Below are 21,132 nucleotides of genomic sequence, written 5' to 3' on the forward strand. Positions count from 1 at the left end.
TCTCATATCTGTTGAGGTTTTTTTGTTTACTTCAAAGGTTTAGCGTTGACCCTTATGCTTCTGAATAGGCACCGCTGGTTTTATTTTTATTAATATGACTCTGACTTGGAGAGATGCTCAGAGTTACTGCAGACGACATCACACTGATTTGGCGAGTGTCAGCAGTCCAGATCAACAGCGTCTGATCAATGATGAATCATCAGTCTGGATCGGTCTGTTTCTACACTCCTGGCAGTGGTCTGATCATTGGAGTCTCAGTTTCAGATATTGGACAACCGGACAACCATCCAACAGTTCAGCATCTGCAAACTGTGTTGCCATGGCAACAACTGATTCTGGAAATTGGGCTCATGATAGCTGTGATCTACAGCGTCCTTTTATCTGCCATGGACGTGAGTTTCTTTAACGAACTGAATAAAACAACAATCATAACTACATTGTTCCCTAATGTTTTCCTTTTTATATGAGTTAATAATAATAATTTTATAATAAATAAAGTTTCTGTGAATTTATCCTTTTAAATGTACTGTTTAAATGGAGAGGATATTTATTGTGTTAATCTCAACACCAGGAAGGAAAATTTTTCAGAATACTGCAAATAATGCAGTAACACTTTATTTGACGGGGTGTTCTTAAGACTGACATGACACCTTCATAATCATGACATGACAAATGTCATGAATATAAAGGAGATTTTATGCATGTTTATGACAACTGTCATTAAGTGTCATTCGCTCATTTATGTCATTTTTAATGCAAAGATGACATTGTTTGAGATGTCTTTGTTATGACAACTTGACATAAAGCAATACATCATAATCTGTCTGTGTGTTTGTCATGACAACTTGACATTACCAAGACAACATAACCTGTCATAAACATGACATAGCAGAATAATAATCAAACTTGTCGCTGTTATAAAACTGTTTGACAGACTATTTACCCTTAATGACATTTTAATGACATGTTTAATTGTAAGTGTAATAAATTGTAATAAAAGTGAAAATTATTAGTAGTTCAGTGGTTAGAGCATGGTGCTAGCAATGCTAAAGTCATGGGTTCGATCCCAGGGATTGCACGTACTCTGATACAAATGTATAATATAATACAGTTTAAGTCGCTTTGGATAAAAGCATCTGCCAAATGCGTAAATGTAAATGTGAATGTAATGGCCTCATGACAGCCCATGTCAAAACCAACCACATGACAGTTTTATGTAATGTTAACCCATAAAGCTACGTAGTTTCTTAAGTTTGATTATTATTCTGCTATGTCATGTTTATGACAGGTTATGTTGTCTTGGTAATGTCAAGTTGTCCTGACAAAGACACTGACAGATTATGATGTATTGCTTTATGTCAAATTGTCATAACAAAGACATCTCAAACAATGTCATCTTTGTATTAAAAATGACATAAATGAGCGAATGACACTTAATAACAGTTGTCATAAACATGCATAAAATCTCCTTCATATTCATGACATTTGTCATGTCATGATTATGAAGGTGTCATGTCAGTCTTATGAACACCCCGTCAAATAAAGTGTTACCCAAACTTTCTGTTCACCTTCATTAGATGTCCATACAATGCAGTTCATTTTCTTTCTACCACAGGACCCAAACCTCTTTATCGACCGTATCACTACATAAACACCAGAATGTCGTGGTCAGAAGCTCAGAGTTACTGTAGAGAGAGTTTCACTGATCTGGCTACTGTAGACTCTATGAATGATGTGAACAGGACGATGAATAAAGTGAATGATGGATACAGTGGATCAGTGTGGATTGGACTGAAGAGAGGGGGACAGCATCGTTGGGGTTGGTCTAATGGAGAAAACACAATCTCCCAGTACAGTAACTGGGACCCAACACAGCCAAATCAACCATTAAGTGAATTTTGTGTGTTTAGCTGCCAGCCAAATGAAGGTGATTGCCAAAAAGCAATGTACTTAATACATAAAAATAAAACTCTCTTTTAATATTATTATCATTAATTTAAGTTAATACATTACCCTCTTAACTTCACAGGGATCTCTTGAGGACCAGATCATTGCTGCAAACCCTCTGCTTGAAGCTTATGGTAATGCCAAGACTGTGAGAAATGACAACTCCTCTCGTTTTGTAAGTTTTTATTTTCATACAGTACAATTAGTTGTTTTTTATGTTTGTGTATACTGTAAATATTTATTGTGAAAGGTAACAAAAGCAAGTAAATCCTAATTCTTTATAACAGGGTAAATTCATCAGAATTCACTTTGGCACATCTGGAAAACTGTCTAGTGCTGATATTGAAACATGTAAGAGACAGTTAATAACAATTTCCAATCTGAAACATAGGCAATTGTTTGAATACCACTGTGTACTTCATTCCTTGACCAGACCTGCTGGAGAAGTCTAGAGTGACATTCCAGCTTTCAGATGAGAGAGGCTACCACATCTTCTACCAGATGATGACCAACCACAAGCCTGAGCTGATTGGTAGGTCATTCAGAACTTTAAAATGGTAGATAATGTTGTAAAATACTCAACAAGGCACTTTGTATGTTACAGAAATGACGCTCATCACCACCAACCCCTATGACTTCCCCATGTGCAGTCAGGGTCACATCACAGTGGCAAGCATTGATGATAAAGAGGAGCTGGTTGCCACTGATGTGAGTCATTATTATTTGACAATGGCAATGATATTCTACATATGTATGGCAGGTGCTATGGCTCATACCTATCTGTGATTTCCAGACTGCTATTGACATTCTGGGCTTCAGTGGTGAGGAGAAGATGGGCATCTACAAGTTCACTGGAGCTGTGCTGCATCATGGTAACATGAAGTTCAAGCAGAAGCAGCGTGAGGAGCAGGCTGAGCCTGATGGCACAGAGGGTGAGACTTTATGATTCTATTGGCATGTCGAAAAACGGTCATGGCATTAAATATAATTAATTTTATTTTTCAACCACAAAACTGCAGATGCTGACAAAGTCGCTTACCTTTTGGGCTTGAACTCTGCTGATATGCTGAAGGCTTTGTGCTACCCAAGAGTGAAGGTCGGAAATGAGTTTGTGACCAAAGGTCAGACCGTGCCACAGGTATGTACTAACATGCAAACAGCTACATTTTAAACATGGAAATTATGAATTTGCCTCATTATTATAGAAGCAGATTAAATGTACACTGTATTCTATCTCCAGGTGTACAACTCTGTTAGCGCTCTGGCCAAATCTATCTATGAGAGGATGTTCTTGTGGATGGTTGTTCGTATCAACCAGATGTTGGACACAAAACAAGCCAGACAGTCCTTCATTGGTGTGCTGGATATTGCTGGCTTTGAGATCTTTGATGTAAGAATGATTCTCTTATCTTCATTTAAAGTTGACTGATTCATATCAAAATCCGTTTACGGAAGTCGTGCCACTCGGCGGCCATGTTTGCAATACATCTGGGCAGCTATTTACGTCATAGCAAGTCCACAGTCCTATCTACTTGAATGGGGGAAGGCAGATATTTCTAAAATCACTGGCAAAAATTATGATTAAACAGCATATTTCCGATCAATAAATAAACATGACATGAAGTGTATCATAACTTTGGTTTGCTAAGCTTAAATTGCGCCAAAAATCACCTTTTCCGATATCGCCTTGTCTACTCCGCCTATGCGCAGGCTGGCAATCGCCCCACGAGACCCCGCCCCAGAAAGTATTCTTGTTAATGTTAAAATCTTTGTTCATATCCAGTTTTCAGAAAATGTTTCTTGCTCTCTCTCTCCAGTACAACAGTATGGAGCAGCTGTGCATCAACTTCACCAACGAGAAACTGCAACAGTTTTTCAACCACCACATGTTTGTGCTGGAACAAGAGGAGTACAAGAAGGAGGGCATTGTTTGGGCGTTCATTGACTTTGGCATGGACTTGGCTGCTTGCATTGAGCTCATTGAGAAGGTTTGTAAAGGTTTCTACATATCTTTAAGTAAATCATATTCAATTTTCAAACTCTGTGGTATTACTAATTCTCTGCATTTATTTACAAACAGCCCATGGGTATCTTCTCCATCCTTGAAGAAGAGTGCATGTTTCCCAAGGCCTCCGACACAACCTTCAAGAACAAGCTGTATGATCAGCATCTTGGCAAGTGTAATGCTTTCCAGAAACCAAAGCCTGTCAAAGGCAAGCCTGAGGCCCACTTCTCCCTGGTTCACTATGCTGGAACTGTGGACTACAACATCACTGGCTGGCTGGACAAGAACAAGGATCCACTGAACGAGTCTGTTATACAGCTGTACCAGAAGTCTTCTGTCAAACTGCTGGGTACTTTCTACCCACCTGTTGTTGAAGGTAATTTTAAAAACCTACTTTGTTAATAGAATGATGTTTCTAATTAATCAAACTTTAAATTAGTTTTGCACAGATTTCTTGTTATTATATTATATGTGTTCGTCTTTATCCTTTTTAAACAGAGAGTGGCAAGAAGGGAGGCAAGAAGAAGGGTGGTTCCATGCAGACTGTGTCTTCTCAGTTCAGAGTATGTCATTGTCCAAAATTATAAAACTAAATAATGATAGAATTAATGATGAATGATAACACTCAAACTGTGGGCGATGTTACAGGAGAATCTGGGCAAGCTGATGACCAACTTGAGGAGCACTCACCCTCACTTTGTACGTTGTCTGATTCCCAATGAGTCCAAGACTCCAGGTAAAATCATGAAGCACTAACATATATTCTGATATTAAAAGGACACACAGTTATGTTAATGAGAGGCGTTGTGCATCTATCAAACTTATGCCATCCACTGTTTTTATAGGTCTCATGGAGAACCACCTGGTTATCCACCAGCTAAGGTGTAATGGTGTACTGGAAGGTATCAGAATCTGCAGAAAAGGCTTCCCCAGCAGAATCGTCTATGGTGACTTCAAACAGAGGTAAATGGGACCATGAAAATATTGTTTCTTTTTTGAGGCTAATCTTCATTAAATCAAAGATGTAAAGCAGTTTGATTCATCCACAGATACAAGGTGCTGAATGCCAGTGTTATCCCTGAGGGACAATTCATGGACAACAAGAAAGCTTCTGAGAAACTCCTGGGATCCATCGATGTTGATCATGACCAGTACAGATTTGGACACACAAAGGTTCACATTCTGCTTCACGATTATCCGTTTTTTTAGCAATCATAATGTTTAGTGTAAACTCTAAGGGGCGGTTTCCAGGACAGGGAATCTTACTAGTCATAGACTAAAATAAATGTTAGAGCTTTCCAAACTGAAANGATTCTTTCTTCTTGTCACCATGCACTGCAACTGTGGCAAAGTACTGAATGACACGTTTGGTGTTCACAGTCTTTCCAGCACCAGATTCTCCACTGGTTTATAAGAGATGATTATCAGACAGAACATGATAAGACATGTAAAAGTTTCATGAGAGTAATATATAACTGTTTTAATGTCTCATAAAAGTAAATACATACGTGATCAGGACAGACTGGTTCTCTCTGTCTGTAAATTGAATGGTAATTTTGTTTAGATAATTGTTTCAGAAAAACCATAATTTCACAAATCAAAATTACCTTGCCATTCAAAATTCAGCACTTACCAGTGAGCATGGACTGATAGGCATTGTCAGAGACAGAGAAGATGTGGGGTGGAGCCTCCATACGCTTTTTGCCTCTGTAGGCAGACACCACTTCTGCATCATACACTGGGAGCCACTTGTAGGGGTTCACAGTAGCACAGAAGAGTCCTGAGTAGGTCTGAAACAAACAGAGAAATCATCCGGTTGCAGCGTCACAGTCATAATGAACTTGAACGCTGTTTTACTTTCTGCTTAACTTACATAGATCATCCATGCTGCGTAACGCTCTTTGAGGTTATACAGCACAGAGGGTTCATTGAGATGGGTCATCATGGCCATGTCCTCAATCTTGTCATACTTGGGAGGATTCATTGGGTGGACATCCTCCTCCTTAGCAACTCTCTCCTATTAAAGTGATTCAGCAGACATTAGATTTGTACTTTTTTAATGATACTTTCAGGAATGTGGATATTTTACCTGCTTAGTATCATTCACAGTAACAGTGACTTTGGCACCATCTTTGCTCTTGATTGTTGCTTTGACGTACAGCTCTTTGTCATCAATCACATAGCAGGCAGCCTTAGCATCAAAGGGTTTGTTCTGAGCCTCAACTCTCTCCTTCTCAGGCTTACGGAGGTAAATGGCAGCCTTGCCATAAATGGCCATCTCCGCGTCCGTACTCATGGTGGCGGCTTACTGTTGAAATATAAAGATTTTTCCATCCAGTTTTAACAAAATATGAATAGCATCTTTTAAAATCTAGTGACTGCATACATTTCCTACTGTTGTTCTGAACTTCCCATTTTATTTGTCACCAGCATTTTTGTAAACAGCAGTTTTATTGTACAAATCGAAACAGAAAGAATACAAAAGACAATCAAATATACAGTATACCACCCCAGCCTCTGTCACCACCCTGTTTATACTGATGCAGTGATTTGAAACAGTGTAAAGAATATAGAATTGTATGTCATTACCTTTACCTTCTCGCACTGCCACAGATGCCGATAAAAGTCTTGACACTACAATAAACATAGGAAGGTCACTTACTACATAAAAACTGTGCTCGCTCATAAACTATTTAGAAACATAGTATGAAAAAAATTAGCATCATACGTCTAAAACCAACAATGGTGAAATTGCACTATTGGTGTGTTTGAGACACTCCATTGATAGTAATTTGTCATGTTTTTATTAATGAAATCAAAGCTTGTCTTACCACAACAAACTTGGTTTGTCTTCTGGACGCAAATGTCTCTAGGTCTGCCTCTGCCCTTTATACTGTACTGGCTTTGCCAGCATTGCAAAAGTTAAATATGGTTAACACCAAATATGGCTAATATGTTAGTTAAGTAAGTGATCAGGTGGTCCAACCGGTGCTAGCCAAGTTGAAATAGCAAAGAAGTAAACATGCAGCAGTTTAGCATTTAACAAATACAAGCCTATTATGTCACATTTTATGTATAATGTTAGATAATAATATTAATTGTGATAAAGTTGTTTTGCTTAAGTTTTAAAAGCTTTTGACAATTATATTAAGGTTTTTAGCTAAAACATTGTTCAATATGTGATTATATTTAAACATAAATTGAGACAACACTTCTTTGAGTACTTTAATATTGCTAGATTTTTTTTCTTATATGCAAAGAGAATATGATAATAGTTTTTAAACAAGTAAATAACTGTTTTCATCAATCTTTGGGGGCTGAAATCACAAGCAGTATAGTTGTAACTAATATAATTAGAATATTAATTAATTAATTTGTTAGTTTATTTATTTATAAATTTAAGGAATTAATCTCATACTGTCATCCAAACAACACTTCATATAAATACCTATGTATGTTTATATTACATTTTATTGCATCAATTGATTGGTTTGCATTCCATGGACAAGCACTCTCAGGGATCAGATTTCTTGAACTGCCTCACATGCAAAATAACTTGTGTCTGTGTATGGCAGTTGGATTGTTCTAATTTTGGCTCATCCACAACTGCATGGCTGCCTGCCTTGCAGGGGCGTAGCCAGAACTTTTTTTTTAGAGGTGGCCAGGTAAGACCCAGTCATTTTATTAGGGTGACCAAAAAATCCTTACAGACAGAAATTCTTTAACTTCTACTGTAATTTACACCAATTCTTCACTACACATAGTTTGCTGGTCAAAAACATACACAAAGAACGTAAAGTAAACTATTTATTTGCAATGCTTTCATGTGTTAACATTATTTTAAAATAATTTGCTAGCTATCATTTGCAGTAAGGTAGCTTTTATAGAAAATAAACATTGCTGTACCCCAACTTAAACTTTTGCGAAAATATAATTAATGAATAAAATTAAGTTAAACAAGTTAAACAAGACTGATTTTACTGACCTGGAGCCGGCTGCACCAGCTGTGCATAATTTACAACTTAGCCTACTGTAGTTTTGACTTAAAAGGGCATTAAGTTACAACTTGCGCACTACAAAATATTTTTGAGTTGCACCATTCAACTTAGTTGAAGCGTAATGTTACGTATAAACTAAATATTTACGGAAGCCTCCTAACGGAATAAGCTCTTGTTTCACTCGACATTCTTCAATGATTTACACACATGATAATGCTGACATTTACAGTCACTTACCTTTTAAAATAGAGAACATTATGTGATGACATTTAATTTTTGACTGCTCTAACACGAACCGTCCTAGCGCGCCTCCGTGTGTGTATATCTGCCAGTGTTGTGCACGTCAAATTGAAATAATCTTCATTTTATTTAATTGGCGGTTGGCAGTAAAATGAAATCACCCATATTGCATGTCATTTATTATTGCATTAAGTAGGCTGTATTGTTTTAAACAGCATTCGTTTATTAATCTACTTTTAAATATGTTATTCATGAAAGGTAGTATTCTATACACCGTTTTTATGTGAGGTAAAATAAGTTTAAAGCAAGAATGTTTTGAAATTCACAACATTTCAACACAACTTTTTCTCACGAATTTAATCTATTGGACTGTTGAAGGTAAACGTCATATTATGCGACTACGCATTACTTTACGGAGAGCTTACGAACTAGCTACGCTCTGCCTTAAGACCAAATGGTGCAACCGAATAACATACAGATTTAGTTACAAACTAGCTAGTAGTAGTTACTAAGCCTCTAGTGTAGACTATACTTTCATGTTTAAGAAAGAACTTACGAATGGCTGGTGCAACCCTACCCTGATCCTTCTGCTCGCGATGAACTTCCATGGTACACAGACAGTACACTGTCACAAAGCGAAGAGGTTAGCAAGCGCTTAGACTGTTTGCGTCACTGCGTCAGTGTATTACATCATATTAACGCGAGAGTAATGTTCTCGCGTTACTTTCAGTGCATTCGCTAAATGATCTGCGCAGCACTCTGTAAACTCCGACACGTATCTCAAAACTGCTTCGCACAACAGAGGTGTCCAGATAGGTGGCCATCCATCATTCAGGGGTAGCCGTGGCCACCCATGGCCACCATGTAGCTACGCCCCTGCTGCCTTGACTCTTCATAGGTGTAAATTCAAAACAATTATACATCCTCAGACTATTGCAATTTCTGTCGATTCATCAACGTCATGGTGCTTATGTAAATTAGTTTTCGAATAATATCCATTTTGATAACCGTTGCTTTGCACAGAAACGATCTTGAATAGCTGGAAAGTCGTTCATCTGTGGGAACCTTTTTCGTGAGTTTAATACCCTATGTTTGATTCACCCCTATGTTTGAGTCACAATTCAAATGGATTATCAAACATACTAAATTGTGTTTATTTTAAAATATAAAAATGCAGAAAGTTTTCTTTGATGGTTAGGTTTTGGTTTTGGGTTAGGGGAAGGCAGAATATACTGTTTGTCTGGTATAAAATCATTACGCGGCCTATCACTGTAACAAACGCAGTACCGCTGCCGGCTGCCACCCACCTCCCCGCAGCAGCGCTCTTGCCCAGATTTCCCCAGACCAGACATTTAATCCCCATGGACTACACTCCCCATGATCCCTTGCACCAGGCACCACACCACGCACCTGAAACTCATCACCCTGGACTCCAATATACACTCGGTGCTTCTCAATATGCCTCCTCGTTTCCTCGCTCCTCCGTCTCAATTCTCTAATTGCACCGGGAGGAGGGGAGGATCGAGGAGAGAGGGGGCTTTCTGAGGAGTCATGAGCGAGAATACACAGGTCAGGTGTTTCTTTTTTGCGGAAGTGTTTTATCAACTAATACTGACGTGCGCATTATTCTCCTCCCCCTGCAAATCATCACATATTTAGATCTTATTCAAACACGCATAAATGTGATAATTAAGCATATATTATTGTAAATGTAGACCTATTTCAGACAGTATAGTTAATATTCATATAGTTAATTTATTAATATAGTTAATATTTATGTATAACATGTATTTGACATACCTTGTACATTACTGACCAATTTTAAGCATGTTATTAAGTTACTTTAGGCAGGGTTATGGTACGTCATAATCCCCACTACAATAAAATATGTATTTAACTTTATTTTTATATTTTTAACGTGTAAAGTCATCATTAATTGACGACACTTTGAAATGACGCTAAAGGGACCGTGGATATGCCATTTCACTTGATTTAATTCCTCCGTCCTCGTTTCCTTTCCTTGCTTCCCTCGCATCCCGAAGGGGTGGAGCTAAGATGCGAGGAAAGGAAACGAGGATCCACAAATATGGCCCTGTCCCAAATGGCGCACTCCGGTCTTGTGGACCTCATCTGAGTCCACACTTGGTGACGTCACGAAGTGCAGACCTATAGGGCACTAGGCACGAGTCCACAAGGGTACATGGGAGTGCATTTTGGGACAGACTTGAGTCATCACGCTGAGCAAGCGGTGGTTTCTAATCACTCTCGCGGTACGTTGTTGTCATTCGCTGATCAGTCTGCGCAGCGCCGCATGAAGTCGACTACACTTGTTGTCCCATTGTAGTTATTTGGGACAGGATCTGCCGGTTTTTATTGTTCTGTGTTTCATGTTGATATGCCACCCGAGCATTATGCAATAGAAAGTTATGTTTGTAATGCATTCATTTGTCATGACGTAAATGCAAATGCTTATGTATATTTATTTATTTGTATACACTATTCTTCTGTATACACTTCTTAATATGCATGTTGTTATTTAATATTTCTCTATAATACAGAAGCTGTGTTGTTCAGCTTTACAGAGCCCAGAGACAACTACATATAAATCTACAACAAAACATGGCTTATTACCTTAAGTAAGAAAATGCACTGCATTAAAAGTTTTTATTCTTGAATAGCTGGCTTAATAGAAAATAAATAAGCAATAATGTGAACAAGTAGCTAATTAATAAATTCATTTTGAATTTTATCAAAACATACATTTAGAAATGTATCCGTCATGTTTACGTATATGTCTGACATCCACGACACTCCTCCCATCCGTTCTGTGATTGGGCGTTCGCAAGCATTCCTGGGTAGGGGACTTCAGTGGAGCCTGCATCAATGCGGGCTTCTCCGAAGACCGCATCGAGGGCACAAAGGAGGCGCTCGCGAGCAGACTTCTGAGCCCTAAAAAGACAAATGGGACACCCTACGGACTTGGCGAGCACGCGCAATTTAAGTCCACGAGACCGCAAGTCCACATGAAGTGCGTCATTTGGGACAGGGCCTAAAATGTGAGAAGCACCCACTGTTCTGTTTGTTTCAATAGCTGTGTCTTGTTTCGTAAGGCTGCAACCTTGTGTCCTCTATAGCAGTATTTCCCAACCTTTTTTCTGCCGCGGCACAGTTTTAATTTGCAAAAAATTTCACGGCACACCAGCATCATATTAACCACTAAAATATAACAAAATGGCACAAAACTGCATTGCTTTAAATTGCTTGTTAAGACAGCATATTATAATAAACGTAGTACTCACATATGATGTCAATGTGAAACTTGAGCTTGTTTTGATGAACACAAAGATGATATCCTCGCTGGAATTGATGACAACGACACACGGAGCTCTTGGTCAACTGCTCTCAATCTTTCTCTATTTTTGTTCTTTATATAAGTCAAACTGGAAAAGCTGAGCTCACATAAGTAGGTTGTGGAAAAAGATAACAACACTGAGATTGCACTGTCTGCAATGACTGGGTACTCTTTGGCAGCAGTCAACCAGAAACTGTCCAAAGGTAGGTCACTGAATGTAATTTTCAAACCACGGTCCTGTCTCATTTCAGTGAGCTGCTCTTGTTGCTGCAGCGACAGTCCATTTGCGTTATCCATTGCAGATGAGCTAAATGGGTCTCGAACCCAGTCAAAGGCTTCAGGTGATGTTAAGGGGAAATAAAAAGAGAATTTTTCTTCGAGAGTTGATAGATGCTTACAAATTACCTCACACAATGCCGCAAAGTTGTCTGAATGTCCAGTTTGGGCAAGGGGAAACATCTCAAGAGAGCCTTTTTCCACATGTTGTCGCCAGAGGGCAAGCTTTGATCTGAATCCATGCAGTTTGTCTGTGCTAGTTAGTACATTTTCATTTCTCCCTTGCATTCGCGTGTTCAGTTCATTCAGGTGTGCAAAAATGTCCGCCATGTATGCCAACCGTGCACACCATTCCTCATCTGCCAACAGCAATGCGTACTCCGATTTTTCCGCTGTTAAGAAGGTTTTCAGTTCTTCCCTCAGTTCGTACACACGCGACAAAAGTTTACCACGGGACAGCCATCGGACCTCCGTATGAAGCAATAAAGTCTTATGGTCTGCCCCCATCTCCTCACATAAGATAGCAAATAGTCGGCTTTTCAAAGGCCTTGTTTTTATAAAGTTGACAATACGCACTGCACCATCCAACACATTCGACAGCTCCTTTGGTAACGTCTTGGCAACAAGTGCCTCGCGATGCAAAAAACAGTGCGTGACCGTGACGTTCGGATTTTTTTCTTTGACTCTACTGACGAATCCCTTGGTATTCCCAGTCATGGATGCTGCTCCGTCGGTACACACACTCACGCAGTTTTCCCATTTTAGTCCTCCTTGTTCAATGTAATCGGATGTCACCCGAAATATTTCCTCTCCTGTTGTTTTTGATGGCAACTCTTTGCAAAAATAAAAATTCTCTCTGATGATTTCACCATCCACAAAGCGCACGTTTGCTAATAGCTGAGCATTCCCACTTATGTCTGTTGATTCATCAATTTGGAGTGCAAATTTGACGCTAGTTTTTATTTTTTCCAGTACAACACTCTCAATGTCAGCGGACATATCGTCAATGCGTCTGGCGATTGAATTGTTTGAAACGGGCACTTTTGCAATTTCTTTGGCAGCATTTGGACCCAACATTGTTTTCACAATTGCTTTGCATGCAGGCATAATTAATGACTCCACCACCGTATGTGGCTTTTTCGATTTTGCCACTAAACCAGCAACCAGGTAGCTAGCTTCGAGAGCTTTTTCAGACACTGTGGTACTCTTTCTCATCAAAGAAGCCTGTTTCTCCGTTTGATCTCTCAAACGCACAAAATAGTTTGTCTTTTTTTAATAAGTGATGGATGTTTTGTTTGTAAATGACGTTTAAGCTTGCTAGGAACCATTGCATGGTTAGATAGTTTTTCTCCACAGACTAAGCATAAGGGTAGTGCTGCCGAGCGATCCCCGGTGAAAGTGAATCCATATGACAGATAACTGTCGCTGTATTGTCTTGAGCTCACCGTTTTTTCTTTCTTTCGTGTGTCTCCACTGCTAGAGGGCCCAGGTTCCGATTCAGGGTCATTAGATTTTCTTTTCAAGAATTTATCCATGTTTTCCCGTTGGTTTTAGTAGCGTGGTCGTAATTATGTGTGGAATTCGCACATGGGAAAATCGCGGGCTACGAGGTCACGTATACGTACAGTCTCCTGGATGAGATCACGTATACGTGGTCAAATACGCGATGAGGTCACAGTTGGTTTACTTTTAATTGTAAAACATTGCTGTACATCTATATTTTATTTATTATTATTAAAAATTGGCCATTTTCCACGGCACACCGGACAACTTGTCACGACACACTAGTGTGCCGCGGCACAGCGGTTGGAAAACACTGATTTATTAGATATTATTTATTATAATGATCTTGCTTGGTCTATAAACACCATGCACTGTGCTGTGTTTTACCTTTCTGTGTTTTTCTTATTTGCTCCTGTAAAGCTGCTTTGGAACAATGCACATTGTGAAAGGCGCTATATAAATAAAATTGAATTGAATTAAGGGGCGCGAGAGGGTGACCACCTTCCGCGCTCCGTACCCTCTTGCGACCTAGGTGGCGGGCCTCAAGAGGCCCCGCCCCCTTCGAGCCTCTCGGGGTTGCCGCTCTTTCTCAGTCCTGATAAAGACGGCTTTCCGCATGGCGCTCACCTCCAAGAGGGTAGGGGATCTGCAAGCACCCTCCGTGTCCACAGATTGCCTAGAACTCGGGCCCGGGATTCTCACGTTATCTTGAGACCCCGCCCTGTCTACGTACCCAAGGTTCCCACCACTCTCCCGAGAGACCAGGTGGTGAACCTGCAGGCGCTCCCCACCGGGGAGGAAGACCCAACCTATCCGTGTTGTGTCCAGTACGCGCACGGTGCCTCTACTTGGACCGCACGCAGAGTCCAGAAGCTCTGAGCAGCTCTTTGTCTGTTTCGGAGGTCAGCAGAAGGGAGGGCTGTCTCCAAACAGAGGCTGGCGCACTGGATCGTGGATGCCCTCGTTACGGCATACCGATCTTTTTTCGCCCCTGCCCGTTGGGAGTGAGGCACACCCCTCATGGGCACTGGCTCAGGGCGCCTCTCTGGCAGACATCTGCAGAGCTGCGGGTTGGGCTATGCCCAACAACTCTGTGAGGTTCTAATACCTACGCGCGGAACCAGTGTCAGTCCGCATCCTGGCAAGGTGTGGGACCGGCAGCCGGTAGGGCGTACGCCTGCGGAAGTCCTTCCCCCTCCGGAAGGAGCAGTGGCGATCCCGCCTCACTTCTTTCCCCTCGGGTAAAGAACAGGCATTCCATCCATCACTAATCACCCTTCCAGGGGACAGGCTGGGCATAGCAGCCCTGCCCCCTTAGGCCGGGGAACAGTTGAGTTATCTCCCACATAGCTCTAACTGGACCTAGTGCTCCAGACGTGGTAACCCCCCCTCCGTGGGCTGTTCCGTCTGATGTATCCTCATGAATGGTTCCCACCTTGGCAACCCATGACCTCCCCAGGTGGACTCCCACCTTGCGGTTAACTCCTGCAGTCCGCACATTCCTCCCATGAGTTCTCCCCTGATGGTGAGACCATGTGGTGTCTCCACTAATTCCTCCCTACGGTAGGTAGTGGCCTCTGCAGCGTTTTTCCCCCCGGGGGGGGAATAATGCTTACCCAGTGGCCCGTACGGTGCCGGGCGGCTTCTCGCCATTTAGAGAACTAGGCCTCCGCCCGTGACGGCCGGTGACAGGGGCTTCCCAACTTTGTGTAAAGCTCTGGGTCCCCCTTCCACTCCACTGGAGGGTCATAATTTCGCATTAGCGTGTTCGTCTGACTCGCCCAGGCCAGTCAACGTCGCTCCGCAGAGATTGTGACGCGGCTCAGGGCTGTGGCGTTTTCTATAGGAACCCCATTCTGTCGGTTCGACACAACGTCGAGAGACCGACAGAAAGGGAACGTCTTGGTTACGGATGTAACCTCGGTTCCCTGATGGAGGGAACGAGACGTTGTGTCCCTCATGCCACAACACGTGCTGTCCTCTGCAGCAGTCGTGAGAGGTCTCAGGCTCCCCAGAACTAAGGTGAATGAATGATGCACACCGTCTCCCTTTTATATTTCCGGGGCGTAGTCCGGCATGCAAATTTCATTTGCCAATTTTCATTGGCCTTTTCTAAGTAGTCGGAAACGATTGGTTCTCAGGGACGAACCCCATCTGTCGGTTCGACACAACGTCTCGTTCCCTCCATCAGGGAACCGAGGTTACAAATGTAACCGAGATGTTTTCTTATTAAAAGGGACATTATGTCCTTAGGATTTTTTCTCTTCATTTTAACTGCAAATGGGAAAATTATGAAAATGTGTAAATGAAAAGAGGACTCTCAAATACACCACAAGTAATATACATGACATTATAGAATGAGCTCTATTGATTACTTGAACTCTGCTAATTCCTTGAGAATGACAGACCATTTATTTTAATTACAAGGCAAAAGTGCATTTTATCAAACATTCACCCCAATAAATGTAAGTTGCATTTGATATCATTTCATTAACAAATAAAATTTCTTTAGTGCGTTACACATTCTCTGGCAGCAGCTGATTCTTTGTATAGGGACGAGTCACGACTGCTTTATATGTAGATTTAACATGCGCAACACAAATATAGGTCAGTATTTTAATATGATGTGTAATGATATGCATTTTCATTATATTTTTAAAAAATATTTCCATTACCTGTATCATGTAGATGTAATCTCTCGACATTGTTTGCGTAATCTTCCTTTTGGCACACAAGCATCATTACTGCCACTCACAGGCAGAGGTGGGTAGTAACGCGCTACATTTACTTCGTTACATTTACTTGAGTAACATTTTGGAAAATATGTACTTTTTAAGTAAAATTAAAAGTGTGTACTTTTACTCTTACTTGAGTAAATTTCTAATAGAAAATCTGTACTTTTACTTCGTTACATAACTTACATTGCGTGACGTTCCTTCATTTTAAAATATGCTTTTTAAAACGCGTTGTTTATTTCAAGGTTGTCGTCTCTTTTTACGGGCATTCCCGAGTGATCGATTCTTTTGAGTCGATTCTTTTGAAAGCATTAATTGAACAATGGGCAAAACCATTTGAATAGGCTAATGAATCAGTTCAAATGATTTGTTCAGTTCGCAGCACGATCTGAATCATCTGAAGCAGGATTACTCACTCCTCGTAGCGCGAAACTTAAGAACACGCAGAACACAAAGAGCGTTGGATGAAGTGGATATTAATCTATATCTATACAATCAAAACTGCAAATGTGTCATATTGTTTGCCAGCGATGATAAATGCCCGCCATTTGCGCGCACCCGCGCGACCTGTTCGTCAGACACAGCAACATGCGCGTTACCTGTCAGACACAGAGACGTGGGCTTGCAGAAATATACATTTGAAGAACAGAAGGAAGAAAACTTGTTGATGGGCGTGTGGTTCACTGTTAACTGTTTGTTTACAAGTAAGAGCTTTTCACAACACACACGTGACACAACACGAGAAAACATGAGCTTTGTTCAAAAATGTGTATTTCATTTAAGAGAGCACTGCAGATGCTCTAGATTAGTGGTTCCCAACCCGGGGGTCGCGACCCCCACTAGGGGTCGCTAAAGGTTTACGAGGGGTCCCCAATGTTAATTAAATTTGAGTTAAAATAGGAAGCATTTTTATGTAAAACCATGTTGATTATTCTAGTAATGTTCTCTTATTATATGAATGAAAAAAGAAGCAATTTCTTCATTTTTAGATGTGTATTGCTTGAGTCGGGAAAAGGCGGAGTGTGACTTTAAAAAAATACGCGGCAAAATTCATGTCAGACTGCCCGTTGTACAGCGCAACGCTCAAAACAAGGTAAATAGTCAAAGAAAACGAACGAATATGGCAAAGCGCAAGGGAGAAGAGAAATATATGTGTGTTAAAAAGAAAATAAGGATTTATTTGGACAGTTATCTGGAATTTGGTTTTATTGAAGCAATGGACAATGTGAGGATTGAGTGTGTAATCTGTGGAGAGAGACTAGCGAATGAAAGCATGAAGCCCTGCAAACTGAAGAGACACCAGAACCACCAAACACCCTGAGATGGTGGGTAAACCCAGAGAGTTTTTCCTAACGAAAAAAGAACTTGTTATATCAAACAGGCCACAGAACATTAAAGATGCTTTGACTAGAGCTGGAAATGAAAACAACGGTTGCGTCCTTCGAGTGCGCTCTTTTAATTGCCAAATCCAAAAGGCCGCACACCATCGGAGAAACGCTAATCAAACCTGCTTGTGTAAAAATGGCAGAAATAATGTGTGGAACGCAGGTGGCTTCCAAGCTTAAAACTGTACCCCTGTCAAATACAGTAAAAGACAGGATCGACCGAATGGCAGACAATGTTGAAAAAACGTTAGTTGAAAAGTTAAAGGAGCACCCATTTTCTATTCAACTTGATGAAACGTCCACTGTGGCAGACGTAGAAGTACTCGTTGCATTATGTGCAATACATTGAAGACGCCGAAGTAAAGCAGGACATTCTTTTGTCTTCCAATTTGTCAACAACGACACGAGGTGAAGATATTTTCCATGTTATTGATATGTACTTTACCAAGCAAAACATTCCTTATAATAACTTAGTCGCATGCTGCACAGATGGAGCTGCTTCAATGATGGGAAAGAACAAAGGCTTCAATGCACGTCTGAAGGAAAAGGCTCCTCACTGTCTTGTTTTTCACTGTATGATACACCGCCAAGCCCTGGCTAGCAAACACCTCTCGGTTGAGCTGAATGAAGCGCTCAAGATGGTTGTAAAGATCGTCAACTTTATCAAAGCCCGTCCATTGAGCAAACGCATCTTTGCGGAGCTGTGTGAAGATGAGGCGCACCAGACACTCCTCCTTCATACCGAAGTGCGCTGGCTATCAAGGGGTCAAGTGTTGGTCCGTTTTGTTGAGCTGAAAGAAAAAATAAAGGAGTTCCTGAGCTTGAACAACCAGAAATTGCTTGACGAAATGACCAACGAATTTCTTATAAGAACATCATACCTGGCTGATATTTTCAGCCTATACAACGAAACAAACAAGCGCATGCAAAACGCGGACGCGAACGTCATGGAATGCAAGGAAATCATTGACGCATTTGTGCAAAAAGTGGAATTCAGAAAGAATAAACTCATGAAACAGGAACTACAGCACTTTCCATCACTTTTCAATCATACTGGAGGTAATTTACCTGAGCCCTTGAGCCGCGAATTCACGTGTCACATGGAACTGCTACAGGAGCAGATGAAGTCACGGTTCTCTGATGTTGATGAACATGTCGCCAAATGCGCATGGGTAATGGATCCATTTACCGCAAAGGTGGAGGACGTGGAGTATTTAGACGCGGAGGACGAGCTCTTGGACGTTAAAACGAATTCTCTTCTGAAGAGGTTCTTTACCGAACACGGGTACAAACGGTTCTGGCTCGTGAAAGGGTCCGTCTTCGCGCCTAAGCTTGCGCAACATGCCATAACCAGACTCATCCTGCCGTTTGCCACAACATATCTGTCAGAAACTGCTTTCAGCTCTCTGGTAAAAATCAAAACAAAGGCACGCATCAAGCTAGACGTGCACAATGACTTTCGTCTGGCTGTCACACAAATCACGCCTGCTATCCAATCTTTAGCTCAGGAAATACAAGGCCAGAGCTCACATTAAAAATCCTTACACACTTGAAAATGGGCATCATTCAGAGATTGGCTACAATAAATGGCAAGAATAAATATCAACACACACACAGCATTTTTTTTAATATTATTGTTCTTACATTTTTTATCTATGTTTTTAGATTTTTGGGGGTTAAAAATGCAATTGATGAATTTGTTTGATAATATGGTGTAATTTCTCTAATTACTTGAAATTTACATTTTCAGTTTAGAAATTGTTTGTGGTATTTGTGCTACAGTTTAAGAAAAAGTAGAGCCTGTTGTTGTAAAGAAAATCTATTCTGAATCGTTTCATATTGCCCTAACTATTTTATTCAGCTGTTTTTGCATTTATTAAAAATGTAACGATATGTATTGATTGTATTTTCTGTCAGTATGCAAAATGTGTCTGAGGGGGTTTGGGGGTCATTAAGGATTTTGAATGTTTAAATAGGGGTCCCCTGGAAAAAAGGTTGGGAACCACTGCTCTAGATCAGTGGTCACCAACCCTGTTCCTGGATATCGACCGTCCTGCAGACTGCAGCTCCAACCCTGCTTCAGCACACCTGTCTGTAATTATCAAGCAAACCTGAACACCTTGATTATATAGTTCAGGTGTGTTTGATTGGGGTTAGAGCTGAAATCTTCACGACGATCGATCTCCAGGAGCAGGGTTGGTGACCACTGCTCTAGATCATCTTAGGAAATGCTCTGAGTTTAGTTAATGCTTTAGTTTGACACGGTCTATTATTCTAAATAAGTTGTGTAAACTACATTGACATCAGGATTAGATGAAATTTACAGAAATGCTTTTTTCTTCTGTGTTTGTCTATTCTTTAGTCTCTCTAGTATATTGCAAAGATATCTGCTTATGATAAGTAAAAATATTGATTAAAATGTAATATTAAAATATTGGCATTAATATTAATTTTATGTAGTAGGCCTATATAATCAGATACAAAGTAACTAAGTAAATAGCTACTTGAGTAGTTTTTTCATTGCATACTTTTTTACTTTTACTCAAGTAGTTTTTAAAATAGTGACTTTTACTTGAATAACAATTTCTCAAGTTACTTGTACTTTTACTTGAGTAAAGATTTTGGCTACTCTACCCACCTCTGCTCGCAGGACAAACTGTGCATTGCAACCGAAATTGCTCGGTTGTGGTTAAAAAATCCAGAAATGATTCCAGATTTAGGGGGGCCAGTGCCCCTGTGTCAGCACACTTGGCCACCCCACTGCCCCCCCCTAAATCTGGAATAATTTCTGGATTTTTTTTACCACAACCTCTGCCCCCCCAAAACAGCACCTGCAAATAAGGTATGACAAGGTATCTACCAGCAGGTGTGTCTAGGGTCCAGACAAAGAATCTCGGCCCCCATCTCTCGTGGGTTCGAACTCAGGGGATTGCACATACAGAAACAAAATGTATAGGATAATGCTGTCACAGTCACACGTGGAAGAACCCAATTGCAGGCAGCAGGGTTGCAGGGGTTAACAAGACAGACTTTATTTGAACAAAAACCACAAAACAAAAACCCACGAGGGGGTGTAAACAAGAACAAGATAATAATATAAGTAAAAAGGGACATAAACTAACTAAACCCTAAACTAAACAACACTTGACATAGACTAAACTAAACACTTACTATAACAGGAGAAAACGGCAACTAGGGGTGTCACGATTATTAAATTTGGCTGACGATTAATTGTCTAATAAATCATTGCGATTATGACGATTAATTGTCTGTTTTAGAGCTTTGACTTTTAATTCTCATACATTTTTTATTCAGCTTTGAAACGACTATATTGTTCTGAATATAAAGAGTATGTTCTTTTTCTTGGAAATACATAGGAAAAAATTGGGTCATCATACTTAAGGTTTAGGCTTTTACCTGTCAATAATACAACCGCCAAATACTTGTAAATTAAGTAAACTGATCAGGAGTGAATTGAAGCCACCATTAAAATGCTATCAGTCATAGAAAAGCTTCTAGTCTGTTTTTTCTCACTTGCAAGACTACAATAAAAGTTTACTTCTATGTTAATGAGATTTTGGTTGTGGTTTTCACACTGAAATAATATTAAATTGTACTGCAGGTTATTTTTATGGTATATGCTTTAGTTGTTTTTTTAAGTGATTGTGTTGTGGTGATACATTTTACAAGT

General features: G+C 40.3%; 2 protein-coding genes across 2 annotated transcripts; one reads left to right on the top strand and one right to left on the bottom strand.

Moving 5' to 3' along the window:
- The first annotated feature begins 1,659 nt into the window (after positions 1-1,659).
- On the top strand, positions 1,660-5,161 carry LOC130563766 (myosin heavy chain, fast skeletal muscle-like). Its single transcript, XM_057349534.1, has 15 exons — positions 1,660-1,819; positions 1,911-1,927; positions 2,030-2,122; positions 2,235-2,298; positions 2,381-2,479; positions 2,552-2,655; positions 2,741-2,879; positions 2,967-3,085; positions 3,188-3,337; positions 3,765-3,935; positions 4,028-4,328; positions 4,451-4,515; positions 4,601-4,688; positions 4,798-4,915; positions 5,002-5,161. The coding sequence occupies exons 1-15, from the start codon at positions 1,660-1,662 to the stop codon at positions 5,159-5,161; spliced, it is 1,848 nt and encodes a 615-aa protein (XP_057205517.1).
- Positions 5,162-5,240: 79 nt separating this feature from the next.
- On the bottom strand, positions 5,241-6,260 carry LOC130563770 (myosin-1). Its single transcript, XM_057349547.1, has 5 exons — positions 6,042-6,260; positions 5,826-5,969; positions 5,586-5,742; positions 5,461-5,488; positions 5,241-5,355 (listed from the first exon to the last, which is right to left on the bottom strand). Exons 1-5 carry the CDS (start codon positions 6,246-6,248, stop codon positions 5,241-5,243), a joined length of 651 nt encoding a protein of 216 aa, XP_057205530.1. The 5' UTR covers positions 6,249-6,260.
- Positions 6,261-21,132: the final 14,872 nt, after the last annotated feature.

The sequence above is a fragment of the Triplophysa rosa genome, linkage group LG2 (assembly GCF_024868665.1).
Source record: "Triplophysa rosa linkage group LG2, Trosa_1v2, whole genome shotgun sequence".
Classification (NCBI taxonomy): domain Eukaryota; kingdom Metazoa; phylum Chordata; class Actinopteri; order Cypriniformes; family Nemacheilidae; genus Triplophysa; species Triplophysa rosa.